Below are 17,229 nucleotides of genomic sequence, written 5' to 3' on the forward strand. Positions count from 1 at the left end.
GCTTCCCTTGTTTACTTTTAAAAATGACCCAGGACTGCAAGCTCCCCTCCTTGCTTTTTTCCTGGAGCTACTTTTTCTCTTCCTAGGGGTTTTTGGTCCTACTCTATAAAAAGGTCTGTTTAACCAAGGCTGGCTTGAGCTTTTGTTATTCCTGCTTCAGCCTTCTGTACTGGGATTTCAGGCATATATAATGTACCTGGCTTCCTATTACTTGAAGCTATGGATGCTTCTCATCTTCTCCTAACAGGCTTTGCATCTTTTATAACTGTTTCATAATGGTTAAGTTATAACCTGTTTTTTGTTTTAAAATACTGTTCCTTTTTAAATGTATCTTTGGGCTAACCAGAAGTGAGCACCTGAATTCAGTTCCTTTTTTTTTTTTATAAATTCAGTTCATTTTTTCCCCTGACCTTATTTTTAGACCTTAGACCTTATTGTTCTAAGGCATGAGCTTAGACTAAAATGTATATCCAACTATATAAATCTTTTATTTAAAATAGTTACTAATTCTAGCATAAACTCCAATTTCTCTTGCTTTATGTACTGGGCTCTTGATAAACCCTTAATAAACAGGTTTTTATTACACTATCCCTCAGACAGGAAAGCAATGACCATTTCTTTAGCTAGCATTAGTTATAAACCTTTTTTATATGTTCTGATTTATCACTAACTTGTGAGACTAAGAGCAAAGCTCTACCAGCCCTTAACTTCTCAGGACCCCAAGAACCTATCACACAATACATATTCTCTTGTTTAAGATGGGGCCAGGCTATGTAGACCACATTAGCTTGGAACTTATGACTCCCCTATTTCAGCCTCCTGAATACGATTATATATATACATATATATACATATATAGATATATCGATTAGATATCACCACACCTGGCTGGCACAAAATCTTTAAATGAGAATCAGCCATAAAAATATCATAGAAACTTAAGTCAGATCCTAGACACAAATAAGAATGTTTCAAGGTCATATCTGTTAAATGAGCAAACCTTTAGGACCTAGGATGTAAACTTCCCTCAACTATGAAAAAGAACAAATCACAAATCAAATATGACCCCAATTCACATTACTCTCTTTTGGCTCCTATCTCCTTAGTTTGACATTAAGATTTTTCTCAAAGTCTAGGATAGTGCACATTCATTTTTGTGTTGCCTGTTTCTTTGGCACAAAGAAAATGCTGAGGAAATACTTACGTAATGAGTAAATACACAATATTCAAGAGAATAGATTTTTTTAAACTGATTTATACTATCAACTCAACAGTAAGGAGCAATTCACAATCTTTCTGTGCCACATTTTCTTAATCTATAACCAGAAAGATAGTAACTCTTCTAGAGTGTTTCATAAATGAAATGAAACAATGTATATAAAACCAAAACAGAAATCAATGATATGTTACTATGATCAAATCATATCCTCAATGTGACACTAATAAGGAAATACAGAACAGTGAGTTATAGGAGAAATGCTTTCAATTACAGGGAAATGTCCTTGGCAGTCTGAATGGTTCTAATTGTAGATACTAAATCAAGCAGGTGTTATCCTCTAAGCCATATGGCATGAGCCACAGGGCTCTTCTCTCACACTAACAACATGGCTGTTGCTTTACTGCAGTCACCTTTATAAGACCTTCTTATGTCTTTCTCTGCTCCCTGACACAGTGAAAAATCCTAGAGTTCGTGAGTCAGAGGATTCTAGTCCTTCCCCCCCCCTCTCCCTCCCTCCCTCCCTCCTCCCTCCTCCCTCCTCCCTCCCTCCCTCCCTCCCTCCCTCCCTCAGGGTTTCTCTGAAACTCACTCTGAATCCAGGCTGTCCTGGAACCCACAGAGATCTGCCTCCCAACTTCTGGGATTAAAGTGCACCACTACCTTGGATTCTAGTTTTTATATAGCTTTACGTTTGCTTTTTGAGACAGGGTCTTCATGTCACCTAGGCCAGTCTAATTACTATGTAGCCAAGGATGACCCTGAACTTCTGGTCCTCCTGCCTCCACCTTCCAAGAGCTGGCATTATATGCTTATACCATAATTGGTTTGCAGTGTGGGTCTTATTGTTAAGTCTTTAGGAAGGTTTGTTTTTCTGCCCAGGAAATGAGGACAACAGTATCTCCTTCCCAAGGTAATTGTAAGGATTAATTATGCTAAAGATGAAGATCTTAACATAGTGTCTAGCACAGAGTAACAATTCAATAATAGATAACAGGTACTCTTCTTACAAAAGCATAAAGACATTTCACCCACAGGTCACAACTCCACTTTGTTTAGGCCCTTTCTTCCATAATTTACTGATCAATAATTCATTGTTCAAAGACAGCGCATTTGCAAAATACTTTCTCTGTCTTTTAATCGCATCTCTTCCAATTGATGCAAAGCAGCATGAATGGTAGGAAAGCAGGGCAGAGTAGGAATCAAATGTGTGTTACAATTAACCTTTGTCTATTTCAGTTTTATCATTTATAAAGCAAGGATTTCAATCCTTTACAATGTTGTGAAAAATAAGAGCTAATGAGTAAGAAAGGACCAATACATTGCAAAGTACCAGACTGGCAAATTTTTATTTTCATAATTGCCAATAGTATAAATGACTCTGACTGCTGGCAGCAAGGTTTGACAGTGGCTCAGTACTGTGTTATATATTACTGTAGGGGATAGTGTAAGCCATGCCTGCTAGAAGCTGGCTACAGGTGTACCTGACCACGCCTGTCAGGGTGTGGTCAACATAAGGTCAGGATGATACGTGATAGGGTTTTTAAGGGGCTGCAAGGCACAGGGGAGCCTCTTCTCTCTGGCCTCCCTGCCTTGCTGCCCCTGGCATACTCTGGCTTACGTTTGGCTGGTGTTTATCTAAATAAAGATATCTTAACCTTACAGACTACGGATCATTTCATGATATATTACTATTCTCCTCTTTAAAATTCTTTAAGCTTTTCATTTCCTTTTACACAAAGCCAAACTCCTACATGACTTGGCCTATTTTACTATGCCTCCTTACCGCCAACCTCTCTTCCGGCACATTTTTACATTCCAGGCATATCAAACTATTAGCAGTTCCCAGAATACACATACCTTGTGAACTTCTTTCCCCATGCATATAATTTTCTATCTGAAATATCTTCCTCTCTCTAATTCTTACTACTCTAAATAACTCATTCAGCATAGACATTGAGATGTTTTCACTGACACATCAAATCTTTCATTCAATAAATGTTCAGCAAATGTCAGAACAAAGCAATTAATAATACGGACATAGTTCCTGACATCATGAGGTTTATAGCATATTGAACTGTAATTGCATGTGCCTTTATAGCCTCTATAAGACTAGGAAGTGCAAGTCTAGGACAATGTCTGACTGCTCCACACACGGCCTGGCAGAGAATAATGTTTAGTAAAACAATATGGTATAAGCACCTTTCTTTTATTTTCTGCAGTTCTGGGGGTTGAATCTACAGCCTCTCCATGATAAGCAAATACTCTACCATTCATCTATATCCCAAGCCATCTTTTAACTTTTTGTTTGAGACAGAATTTCTGTAAGTAGCTCAGGCAGGCCTTGAACTCCTTCTATAGCCCAAGTTGGACTTAAAACTTTCAATTCTTCTTGCCTCAGTCTGTCAAGTAGCTGGGATTAAAAGGCTTGGCTACCAAATCTGGCTATAAACAATTTTCTATAAGAGTTAACACCCCATATAAAGGATAGTATTCTCTTATATGTCTCACAGCTTATTATTTATATGACCAAATATTATTATTCTTTATATGACAAAGATATCAGCATCTCATTTTTTAATCATAACTGCCATGAAAAAATGCAACTTTTAAAATGTGGGTCATAAAGGGACTTTTTAAGACCATCCATTCTTCAGTGATTCCTTTCACAATCCTTTAAGTTACAGAACACAGCCGCAGAGGGGAGGATGATACTCTTAAATAAGTAGAATCTGTTCCCTTCAGATATGTAGGCCTTACTGATCAAGAAGAAGGGATTCCTTTCTAATGCAAAGGGTCTGGAAACACATACAGTTAAGGAAAAATGTATCATTCTCATTTTACTGTTGAGAAATCTGTACCACAGAAAGGCAAACTGGGTTTCCCAATGTTCAAACCTACAAATTAAACAGTCTAAAAGCTACAACTTCTAGTTTTAAGGTTAGAATTTCTACAACTTTGTAAAGCTGGAAGAGATATACTGTCAAATAGGGATAATACTGTTCATCACGCTAGTTCCTTTACTGTAGAAAGAGAATCTAAGGCATAGCAGTGACCAAGGTGAGCATCTTCAAGGCCAGGCTCTGTCTCTACCACACTATATTGAACCTTACTTCCATATCCACTTATGTCAGAATGGAGGAAATACAGACTTACCAAAGTGTTAGAAGAATTATAATCTTCAGCTGACTTATCTGTAAAAAGAAGAGAGACAAAATATTTAGTAAACAAGTATAATTAACCCTTTTCTGATTGCTAAGGAAATCTATCTGGCCAAGCACTTGCCAGATCCAGAGAATGGTAATGGTATAACTGGTCCAACGAGCAGAAGCACATTATACCTATCAGGTCTCCTTTAACCTTCACTATGGCTCTGAGTATTATTATTATATTCACTTTAATAGACTTTATAATTGAGAGAAGTTAAATAATTTGCCCAGTGTACATACAGGTTAAACAGATGATTCAAACCTGAATTCTGATCTAATTCTAAATACCATGCTATAACAGTACCCACATCATGAGTTTTCAATGGTCAAAAAAATGTCCTACATTCTAAGATAAAGGCAAGGAATCCATGCTCTATGTTCCCAAGTCACTTACATAAAATCATGACCATTCTATAGCTTCAGCTTTCAGAAAGGATCTTTCAGAGTCCGGGAACTAGTTCAGTCAGTAAGGTGCTTGCTGTGCAAATAAATGCAAGGATGTAAACAAACAAAACTGAGTGTGGTGATACATGATTACAATCCCAGTACTTGAGAAGCAAATACTGATTGATAGGTCCCTGGCCAAACTACCAGATGAGTTCCAGGTCAGTGAGAGACCTTGTCTCGAAAACACAGGAATGATACCCAAGCTTGTCTTCTGCACAAGTACATATGTGCAACATAGGATCATCATTCATTCAAGGCATTTCACAATCTGATGGACCGACTTTGAGTAGTATATAAAATAACTGTCATCTCACAGTCAGTGATATCTCACACTTGATGAAATAGAGACCCATAAAAGATTTTAGCAAAAAAGAAAAGAAATTTAAAGACAAGTTGTCTTCTTTGATTTGTTTCTTTAAATCCTAAGAATTTACTTGCCAGTTCATCACCAATGGGAATAGGAAAACATTCTACCAAATCTAACATATTTGTCATCAAGAACCCAGACCAAAGAACATTCAAGGTTCCAATTTTATCACAAAACAAAACAAAACAAAACAAAACCTAGTAAGGCTCTTTGGCTCTACAGCAAATAAAGAATCCACAAAGTATGAAGTAAAGCAATCTATGACATTATGTTCTTAAAGCAAACCCTGTTCACTGGAGATTGCTCAGCAGTTAAAAGTATTTCTGCTCTTGCAAATGACCCAGGTTTGTTTCTCAGCACCCCAAGGTGATTCACAACCAACCTCTTTTTTTTTGGTTTTTGGTTTTGGTTTTGTTTTTGACTTTTCGAGGCAGGGTTTCTCTGTGGCTTTGGAGGCTGTCCTGGAACTAGCTCTTGTAGACCAGGCTGGTCTGGAATTCACAGAGATCCGCCTGCCTCTGCCTTCTGAGTGCTGGGAATAAAGGCGTGAGTCACCACCGCCCAGCAACAACCAACTTTAACTCCAGTTTCAGGGGATCTGACCCTCTCTTCTAGCTTCCCCAGGCACAATTCATGAATATGGTACACAAACTTAACAAAACTTACACACACAAAAATTTATCTATAAACAAAACAAAAACAGTAACAAAAAACATAGATGGCTAAGCTCTGAAGAAATCAATTCAAAACATAATTTAAACATAATTAATTTTCTTTGCTCTTCCAAAAAAACAAAATGGTATAAGCTTAGCAGAGCAAAACTATACCTTACCGCACTGCTTCTAACCTTAATACTCCTAGCTCTTTTAAGTACTAGTCATTATGGTTATAAAATGTCTCTGATACCACATAAAAACAGGTAACTGAGGTTGGTCTGATGGTTCAGCAGGTAAAGACACTTGTCACTCAGATCTGATGACCTGAGTTCAATTCATAGGACCCTCATAGTAGGAGAGAATGAACTGCAAGTTATCCTCTGATCACATACATGTACATATATGAATGAATAATATTGTAAGTAAACATTTCTTCTTATAAAAACTGTTATGTAATTTCTATTGATCAAAATTGATTTTTAAAGCACAGAATGAAAAGAATAGAAAATACTTCCAAATCCTTTACTTTACAACAAAACTGAGGGAACTGTAGTTCAAAAATACAAAGATACTGGTAAAAGGTCCTATCAGTTTGTGTCAAAGTAGAGCTAAACATTGAGTGGGGCATCAATTTAGTCTTTCTCTCTAACATTAACTGGTACAGAAAAATCAAATGCCACAGAAAACTTAACCAAAATAATAAAAGGGACTATAGAGTGGTGCGAATTATAAAGAACAATGTTTAGAGGCCTGACTTAAAACACACTTCCAAAGCCAGTGTGGTAGCATATACCTTTAATCCCAGCACTCAGGAGGCAGAGGTAGGTGGATCTCTTTGAGTTCAAGGCCAGTCAGGCTCCAAAGCTACACAGAAAAACCCTGTCTTGAAAAACAAAACAAAAAAAAAACAGAAATAAGAAATATAATACTTGCACCATAATGAGCAAGTTATAAAACTATTAAACTTCTTTGAGCCTATAAAATGGGATTAGTAAATCTTTGCTCAGACAATTCCTATATGCCACATAAGAATCATAAGAGATAAGTCACAGGTGAGTATACACACACTGATATGGTATTAGCTTAATTAACAATATATAGAAGAAGAGGAAACAGGAAAAAGGGATAGACCACATTAAAAATAAACTTGTCAAATATAAAAATTTTGCCTAGAGTTGGCCCTTGTCTTTAAAAACCAGAAAATTTTAAATCCTACATGGATGCACATACACATGTGTCTATATTAATACACAAAAGTACAAGTATGCACATGTATCTGTGGAAATACAATAACTATAGTTTAAATATGCATACATAGATGACCATATGTGTATAGCTATATATACACTTATTCACTCATAAATACGTAAAGGGACTATAATTTCAACCATATACAAGTCCTCAGGGACAATGATCCATATGCATACATGCAACTTCCTTACATCTATATACATGGACATAGAAAACAGCTTCCATTACGATGTCTCTGTAATAAACTCCTTAAACATAAGTTCCACTTTCCTGATCATAGCCACCTCTCACCCCAGTTTCTCCTCGGAATGATCTAATCCTTCAATGGAAGAAGACAGACAGACTCAGTAGGGACAGATGAGAGGAAGGAAATGCTGCTGGGAAGACGCATGGCCTCTCCTGAGTACTACTGTGGCAGCGTGAGTGAAGCTGCAGTCCATCATCCGACCATCTGTACCCTTTGATATGAGCCAGATACTAGCTGGGGAAATCGTCTTTCAAAGTCAGCTAGTTCATCATGACTCTCACCTTCTCCAACAATTCTGCTTTTGAAACAAAGAGCACCAGACTAAGAAGTAAGAAGCCAGGACTGACACTAATTTAGGCACACTACAAAGACCACTTCTGTGTTTCTTATCTGCAGTGAGGAATTGGTATATATGTTTCTTAGTCAAATGTTCTATTTTTCTCCTTGGTTTTGTTGTGTTGTGTTTTTCTGGTTTTTTTTATTTGTTTTTAAAACAAAGTCTCACATAGCCAAGGTTGGCCTTGAACTTGTTAGGTAGAAAGGAATGACATACTAGGCCTGGCCCAGGATGATGTGGTAGACTTTGGGGAGCCCCTTTTGAGGGCCTTACCCTGCCTGGGGAGTGGAGGGGGGATGGCTAGGGGCAGGTGGGATGGTGGGGGAGGGAGGGTAGGGAGAGGAAGAAGGGATTGACATCTGAAGCAAGCTTGTTTGAACTAATAAAATAAAATAAAAATTAAAAAAAAGAAAAGAATGACATTTAATTCCTAATCCTCCCTTATCACATCTATCTGGAATTACAAGAATGCCCAGCTTTGCTTTAACTCTCAAGATGCTATAAAGAAGACAAGTTTTGGGGGCTAGAGAGATGGCTCAGTGGTTGAGAGCACTTGACTCTCCTTCCAAAGGTTCTGAGTTCAATTCCCAGCACCCATATGGTGGTTAGCAACTATCTATAATAGGATCTGCTGTCTTCTTGTGTGCATGAAGACAGAGCACACAGAAATATGAGTAAATAAATCTTAAAAAAAAGACAAGTTTCCAGAAATATAGACTTTTGATAAGTTAGCCTATGAAAAGAAAAATACCTCTGCTATGGAAGAACATGCTCCAAATAAAATTACTAAAGGCAACTAGTAATTCAAAAGACATGGGGCTAAGAGTAAAAAGACCTGAGTTCTAATCCCAATTCCACCACCAAAAACATAATCCCTTACACAGAAAGTTCATGTAAAGAACATTTATAATTACTACTGACCTGATTTCCATTCAAGTGATAAAATGTAGTCCCTTAAGTAGGATATGATGGCTCATATCTGTAATCCTAGGATTCTGAAGGCTGATGTTAAAGGATTACCATGAGTTCTAAGCCTAAACCAGACAGAGATAGCTCAAAAAGAGTCTCTTAAAAGAGAAACTGGGCTTGCAACTTAAAAGATACTCATTATTAAGTAATGATATCAGAAATAATAACATTAACTAGATACCTATGCTTAATAACTATATAGAAGTCTATGTTCCTTTTATACAATTCCCACTTTTTTGAAATTAACATATGCAGGAGCAGTGAGATAACTTAGTGGGTAAAGGCACTTGCCACCCAGTCTAACTACTTGAGTTCAAACTCAAGAACTCACACAGTGGAAAGAAAGAGCCTACTCCTGGAAGTTGTCTTTTGATCTCCATGTGCTCACCATGGCATGCATGCCCACACCCCACACAAAATACATACTGTAAAAAATAACATATGCAGCTTCAGAATAAAAACAAACAAGCTATGGTGGTTTGCTTAGGTATGGCCCCTATAGATTCATGTGTTTGAATGCTTGGCCCATAGGGAGTGACACTATTAGGAGGGCGATTGGGCTTTGTGGTCTCCTATGCTCAAGCTATGCCCAGTGTGACACAGTCTCCTTCTGCTACCTGTGGATCAAAATGTAGAACTTTCAGCTCCTTTTCCAGCACCATGCCTGTCTGCACTCCACCATGTGGCACCATGATGATAATGGACTAAAACTCTGAAACTGTAAGGCATTCCCAATTAAATGTTTTTCCTTTATAAGAGTTGCTGTGATCATGGAATCCCTTCATAGCAACAAAACAATAACCAAGACAGAAGTCTTCATCTCAATTGTCATTTCCAATCACATTTTAGAGAGTGCCATTGCACTCTTGGCACTTTCTTTTTTCTTGCTAATCAACAGGCATGCAGGAGCTTCTCCTGCTGTGATTACCATGGACACAATTTTCGTACCTGTAAAACTCATGTACTTCTGACTATTGGAGGTCTTCTTAGAGTTATAAAATTCCAACACATCCAGAACAGCCTGTGGGTTTTTCTTCTGCTCTGACTTTGTAATATTTGATGTTTGAAGCAATCGGGCCCACTGTTCTGGCATCCCCTAAAAGAAAGAAATGAAAGGTTTTCAGGAAGACATGGATACAAGAGACCCTGAAAAAGTATCAGATCAAACTTTGATGTCTGCTAGCAGATAAAAATGAGCCTGTTATCCCTTTCCCTGGTTCCTCAAAATTTACACAAGCTCCTTTTATGTATCTTCCTTAAAAGGTCTGCTCCATCACCAGGCTTTACCTCCTTCAGAATAGGGACCAAGTCTGATTTACTCCTGCATCAGTGCCCCACCTAGAGCTTGCTGTCATGGAGCCTCTTAAGAAAGATTTGTTTGGGGGCTGGAGAGATGGCTCAGGGGTTAAGAGCACTGACTGCTCTTCCAGAGGTCCTGAGTTCAATTCCCAGCAACCACATGGTGGCTCACAACCATCTGTAATGAGATCTGGTGCCCTGTTCTGGTGTGCAGATATACATGGAAACAGAATGTTGTATACATAATAAATAAATAAAATCTTAAAAAAAAAAGGAAGATTTGTTTGGGTTGATGATGTAGCTCAATGGTAAAGCTTTTAGACAGCATGCGCAGGGGCTAGTTTTCAATCCCAAATACTGCAAACAAAGCAAGACAATTAAAAGAGAAATGTGAGATTAGGAAAGTGTTCTTGAAACACCTCTGGCAGAAAAAGAAGTTTTAGGGGGACAAGAAAGGACTGAATCTAATAGCATACAGCCCAAACTCTAAGACTGACACAAGGACTTACCGTAAACTCCCCCGTGACAGCATCAAAACCAACATGAATTGTATGCTCAAAATCTGAAGGGAGAGAAATCTCTGGCCGCTCCTTCTCCTTCTTTTTATTTGCTATAAAATAAAATAAGAGGGATATTTTTCAGTTTCTAGACTTAATTTAGTTTTTCAGTAAGCTCCTGTGAATAGCAAGTTATATCTAGTACACATATATAGTTACAGAGCCCAGAAGGCTATAAAGTTGGGAGGGAGGAAAGATCTAGAGTCCATGTCATTTTTACCTCTTCCTCACCATAATATAGCTTCTACATTTCACAATAGTCTATTATCAGAAGAGAAGCACTGTCAAAACGCTGTAACTAGACTATTTCCTGAAATGACATCCCATAGCTTTTAAAAGGCATTTCATATATATTATCTCACATAATCACCACCAGCTTGAGAGTCAACTTTCATTTGTAGACTAGGAGATTGTGACACAGATCTGCCTATGCCAGTGAAATAAAAGCCAAGGCCCTTACATTCTTCTACTCTCTCACTGCTGAAGAACTGCAAGTTGATTTAAGAAAATGTGCTCAGATATAATGATAAATAACATCAAGAACTTACCATGTGTATATACCAGACATAGTTTTCCTTTATTGTTACAATTTTACAAGCTAAATACTACTACTACCTGCTTATAGATCAGAACACTGAGTAATTTATCAATATAACTAGCAAGTGCTGGGGTTTGAACCCAGGTTTGGTCCCAAAGAATGTTTTCTTTAGTAGCTTCATTAAGAACTTCTTGTCTATATGCCAGTTGCTAAGGGTTACACTATTTATATACGTGGCAATTTCCCTTCTAGAGCAGCTGCTTTGAGAAGGAGAAGGCTAAGGGCCATACCATGGCCCCAGATGAGTAGTCACTTATGACATAACTGCATCTGTCTACTCAAAGCTAGAATGTATAGGACATGTGGCAGGGATATGGAAATGCTTTTTGTGTCACATGGCTTTTTGTTTCTAAATTCCTTCTAAGCTAATCCCTTGAAAGGTTTTGGAGAAATAAAAGTATATTGTTTTATTTAGATTTGAACATATTTATACATCTTACTATGATTTATAAATTATCTCCATTGTATGTAAATAAAATGTATAATATCAGATATGGATGTTAAGTCCAGAAGGAACTATGGTAGTAAAGTTCAAGAGAAAGGGAACCTCAGAGAACAAGTAGTTTATAGAAAAGAGAACCAGAGAAATGAAACCATGTAACTTAATTCTGAAGTTAGCTCTATCTCTACCAGCCACTCTTCTCTGTACCTATAGCCTCTGAATACATCTCACAAGCTCCCACCTCCTACTTGTTGCTCACCTTTTCTTCTACAGTGGCTAGAGAGGTGGAGTTTGTAGCCTTGGGCTATTGAACCCCCAGGAGCATAGATTTTCTTTATCTGCTTTGTTTCTCAATCCCTAAATCATGGTATATGTCTAGTAAAAGATTATCAGAGATGGTTGGCTTTCTGGTATGTGGAAAGCAGGGAAAATCCTGAGCACACTGTTGACTTCCCTAGGCCTTTGTTTATTCTGTGTTTCTGAAATGTCCTTCCCTGTCTCTGCCTAGCTAGTAGCTACTTAAGACAGCTATAAAATATTGGATGCCTCTCTTCTGGAATTAAAAACAAAATAAGGGTGGTTCTCATCACCACTTATAGTACTCAACACAGTGATGAAGTTATCAGACAGTATGATTTGGTAAGAAAACAGAGTGAAAAGAATAATAATTAAAAAGAAACCCAGGACAATTAACTTTTCTTACTATTGTGTGAATCAATTAAAATATATAGCTTTATAAACTAAAGAACCTTAAAAACACGAGCTATCATTAATATTAGCAACTACTCAAGTAAGATTTTTCAATAAGCTGATTAAGACAGAGAATTCAAGTATGAGTGAAGACAGAAAGAAAGACCTACCTTGTTTTCATGTAAACAAGATCTTATGTTTGAGGAAATAACATAGGAAAAAAAGCTTGCAACCTCACCCATCCTTCTATCTCTGGTTTAATCCAGCCTGGGCTTAGCTTGAGAAAAGCAGCTGACTACAAAATGCCATGTTTTATCACAGACATTAAAGTTTTGGCAAGAGCCAATAACCCTATTTTTAAAATTAATTTTAAACAGTACCTCTCATTGGCTCAATCGAACTAATCTGAGCAAAAGGCAGTAAAACATTCCAAACTTGAGATAAACACCGATGTAGTTCAGTGTTAAAATTAACTTCACTAACTCTTCCCAAGCTCAGAGAATTTTACTTTGTTCATAAAAAATGCAGCCAGAAAGAGATTTCAAACTAAATGCCATAAGACTTCTTAGAATAAACCAAAGGCTCCAAATCCTAACCACAGGAACCAGGCTTTCCCACATGGAATTCTGCAACTCAGCACCACCTACTATAAGCCTTCAATTATAGCTTCTCCTTCCAATCATTTATGCATTTCATCAAGCACAAACTGAGGCCATCCTAAAGGTCAGCATTAGGTAATGCCCACAGACACCACCACCACCAGCTCCAATCTAAACCACTACTGTAATGTAAAGAACTTTTCATTCTTATTTCCCTTAGAGATACAACACTAGAAATTCTGCCTCCAACATCTGAGTAGGAGCAGACATATATTTCTTAGAAGCACCATGTATGGGTCCAATATACAATCAAGTGTTGAGAACAACTAACAGTAGTATGATACAACAGACACTTTAGGAAGACTTAGTTCTATACTCAGTACTCTCACTTTCCACCAATAAGATCTTGGTCATTGTTTAATATTCTCCAAGCTTCAGCCTTCTTATTGGAAATAAGTTGTGGGTATTGGATATGGGTATCAACCAAAAGAATGAATGAGATTTTATAAAAATCAGTTAACCTCATATCTGTATGATGGGGAATGTCCTTCTGTATATTTGTTTCTCTTATTGGTTGATGAATAAAACACTGTTTGACCAATAGCCAGGCAAGAAGGATAGGCGGGGCTCTAAGAGGAAGGAGTGATGAAAGAGAGGAAGGCCGAGGAGAAACGCCATAGAGAGACGGGGAAGATAGGACACACCAAACATTATCTGGTAAGTTAAGGCCATGTAGAAATACGAGAGAGATAGCCAGTAAGAAGCCATAGCCATCGACCAAAAATTTTATAATTAATATAGCATCTGTGTGTTTATTTAGGGTCAACTGACTATGGGACCAGGCTGGAAAGAACCTCCAGCAACATCTATATGGTCTTATAGTTTAGAAAATACTTTTACATTCATGACATAGAGTAGTATACAAGTGCTTACTACTGATATAACATGGGCATAAATTATGTTACTTCCACTTTATAGATGACTCTCTAATTAAGATATTTGAAAATAATAAATGACAGTTAAAGTGGGGGCAGACCTCAATATAGTTTATTGGGAGTTCATTTCTAGACTAGTTCTCTAAGCAGCTTGAATCAATCCTCAAATACTATATGAAGTAGAGCATGGCAAAGCCTTCTAGCACTGTCATGTATCCTGCAGTTGAGTAATAGATTGCTAGCTAGATTCCAAACTAAACTGAAGAAACTCAGGCATTTTTTCCATCTTGATGTACATATCAATAATAGCCAACAAGGATGCAGACTTGATCTTGAGGATAAGATTTATTTTTCAGACCAAATTTGGCCTAGGGGATACTCAGTCAAATTTCCACAAGAACCTCCATGTCTATAGCTCTATCACCAATAAAAATAGCTCACAATGGCCTGGTTTCATTCTACCTAAATAGAAAAGCTTGATCCAATGGCATTTTGCAATATCTCATCTATATAAATATAGAGTTGAAGAACTAAAAGAAACTATCTCTGGCTCTCTCATTTTTTAGATGGAAGCACTGACGTCTACAGAGAAGACACTGACACAAACCTGACAGCCATCTTGTGGAAAAAGCAAGATTACAACACAGATATCTAGATTTTTGACACATAAAACTACTTCAGTTGTGAAGATGTATGAAGGTATTGCTTCTATCCTGTTGTTTTATATGGGAATTTTCTTTAAAAACAAACAAAGGGGCTGGGGTGACAATTCAGTGGGTAAGAGTGCTGGCTACAAAAGAATGAGAATCTGAGTTAAAATCCCCAGCAGCCATGTCAAAAACAAAGTATGCCCATGTGCATCTGTAACCCCATCATTGTGGAAGGTGGGGTTGGAGAGACAGAAACAGGATGATGATTGCTGGGTTTTGCTGACTGCTAGCCTAGCTCCAAGTTTGGTGAGAGAACCTTTCTCAAAGGGAATAAAGTGGAATGTGATATATTAGAATGTCCTCCTCTGATGAGACAGGTGCATGAGCATACTATCCACAGACACATATACACCACATACACACCGTGTACACCACACACATGCACCAGCTCTACTGCTGCATAATTTACATACTACTATAATTCACCTATAAAGTACAAAATCATTGGCTTTTAGTATTTTCACAGAGCTGGACAAACACAACCACAATCTAAGGCATTTTCATCACTCCAAAAAGCAATTCCATTATCTCTTAGCCATCACTCCCTTAATCCCATCTGTTTACTCATTCTACATCCTTAGACAACCACTAACATGGCTTTTACATTTCTAGACATTTCACATGAATGGAACCACACACTATGTGACCATTGTGACTGGGTCTTTTCCTTAACACAGTACACTTTTTAAGGTTCACCCATAGGTGCAGTATGGCTCAGGACATTTTCTTCATTATATGGAGGTTATATTTTACCTTTAATATTAGGTTGCTCCCACATTGGGGTATAATGAAAAATGAGGCTGGGTAGTAACATATTTCTATATTTAAGCTTCTAAAGAACTGCCAGAATCTTTTCCCTGAGGCTGTAACATTTTACATTCCTACCAGCAATTATAAGGGTCAAATACCTCCGTATTCTCACCAACACTTGATATCATCCATATTTTTTATAGCCATCCTAATGTGTGGAGTGGCATTTCGTGGTAGTTTGAATTTGTATTTCCATGGTGTCCAGGCAGTCAGATGTCTCTGTCATTTCTAGAGTTTATGGAATTCATTTGCAATGCACTTTTTGCTTATTTAAGTAATATATCCTTCTGGTGCCTTTAATGGAGTTGAATACTAGATAGTTATAGTTGCAATTTTTCTTAGATATAAAACTTCAGATTCACTAAGAATAGATAATGCATTATTTTCTCTGAATATGCTAACTACAAATGGACAGAATATTATAAATTAATTCTTATTTAATAACTGTTTTGTTGTATATAGTTTTACTATGTTAAAGTTGAAACCCTTCTCTTTTTTTTTAGATAAGGAGGAAATGTGGTACAATATTACTTTAAGATGTGTTACTTTTGTTTATGCTGCATTTGTTTAACTCTGTGAAGCTGTGATACTTTGCCAGTCTAAAACACCTGATGGTCCTAATAAAGAGCTGATTGCCAATAGCAAGGCAGGAGCAAGGATTGGTGGGGTTGGCAGGCATAGAGTATAAATAGGAGAAACGAGGATGTGGAAAGGAGCAAGAGAACAAGGAGAGGACATCAGGGGCCAGCCACCCAGCCAGCCACAGAGTAAGAGTGAAAGTAAGGTACACAGGAGTTAAGACAAGATAACAGCCCAAAGGGAAAAAGTTAATGGGATAATTTAAGAAAAACTGGCAAGAAACAAGCCAAGCTAAGTCCAGGCATTTATAAGAATAAGGTCCGTGTGTTTTATTTGTGAGCTGGGTGGCAGGCCTCCCAAAAAAGCCAAAGAGTAAGAGCAAAAACATCACACAACACCCTGGCAACTAATGGTAACTGAATATTTATTCATATGTTAATTTGTTGCTTGTCTATCTTCTTTAGAGAGATGTCTAATTCAGATTATTTGGCCATTTTTTAAACTGAGTTATCTGATTTTTAGTTAAGTTTTAGTAGTTCTTTCTGTATTTGTGAGTCAAGTTCCTTACAAGATATAGAATTTCAGAAAGCTGTCTCTTGTTTTGCAGTTACCCTTTGATTTTCTTGATGGTAGTAAATCAGGTGCATCTGAAGCTTGTACTATTCACAGATGGAAAGCCATGCCACAACAAGAGCCCCCTACATGGATATCTAAGAACTTTACTTAAGGCCAACAGTTACCTAAGTTAGCATTTTTTGTGTGTCAAGCAAAATCCATGGGGTCACTCAAACTTTTATGTGTCCACTACTTTGTCTGAAATGACGTCAGTGACTTTTTCAGATTCATGGTTAAGATTTTGAATATTCTTCCAAGTTTTATTAAGAAGGTAATAAAAGGTGGGCATGGTAGCTTATGTCAGTAATCTCACCACTTGGGGGCTAAGGCAGGAGGATAGCAAGCATTTACAGCCAACCAGAGCTACAGAGTGAGGTCTAGTCTTTAAAAAACAAAATAAAACAAAGGAAATGAGGTTGCCTAGTAAGTCTTACTCACAGTGATTCCTATTTATCTCTGCTTCCTTTGCTCAGCCATTCCTTCCTTATGGATACTAAGTTCCCAAATCTAAGAGTGGAACCAGAGATCTAGACAAAAAATAAGGGGATCAAAATTTTCAAAGAGGGCATTCCAAGTAAAAACAATCTGGGAAAAAGAAAATTCCAAAGACATTTCAAAAGTCCTTAGGTTTTGTGATTTCCTAAACATTTAAAAAAGTTAAAAAAAAAAAAAAAGATGCCAGTAGTGGTGGTGCAC

At 37.4% G+C, this 17,229-nt stretch overlaps 1 protein-coding gene across 8 annotated transcripts in view; it reads right to left on the bottom strand.

Annotated features, from left to right (window-relative positions):
• Positions 1–17,229, bottom strand: part of Pak1 (p21 (RAC1) activated kinase 1) — a 121,965-nt gene that overhangs the window by 29,914 nt on the left and 74,822 nt on the right. For all 8 annotated transcript variants that reach the window (XM_027407702.2, XM_027407701.2, XM_027407705.2 and 5 more), the window contains 3 exons: positions 10,508–10,608; positions 9,648–9,795; positions 4,373–4,410 (listed from right to left, as the gene is read on the bottom strand). In XM_027407702.2, coding sequence (XP_027263503.1) covers positions 4,373–4,410; positions 9,648–9,795; positions 10,508–10,608 — 287 coding nt within the window. The remainder of the gene's footprint in view (positions 1–4,372; positions 4,411–9,647; positions 9,796–10,507; positions 10,609–17,229) is intronic.

The sequence above is a fragment of the Cricetulus griseus genome, chromosome 3 (assembly GCF_003668045.3).
Source record: "Cricetulus griseus strain 17A/GY chromosome 3, alternate assembly CriGri-PICRH-1.0, whole genome shotgun sequence".
In the NCBI taxonomy this organism is placed as follows: domain Eukaryota; kingdom Metazoa; phylum Chordata; class Mammalia; order Rodentia; family Cricetidae; genus Cricetulus; species Cricetulus griseus.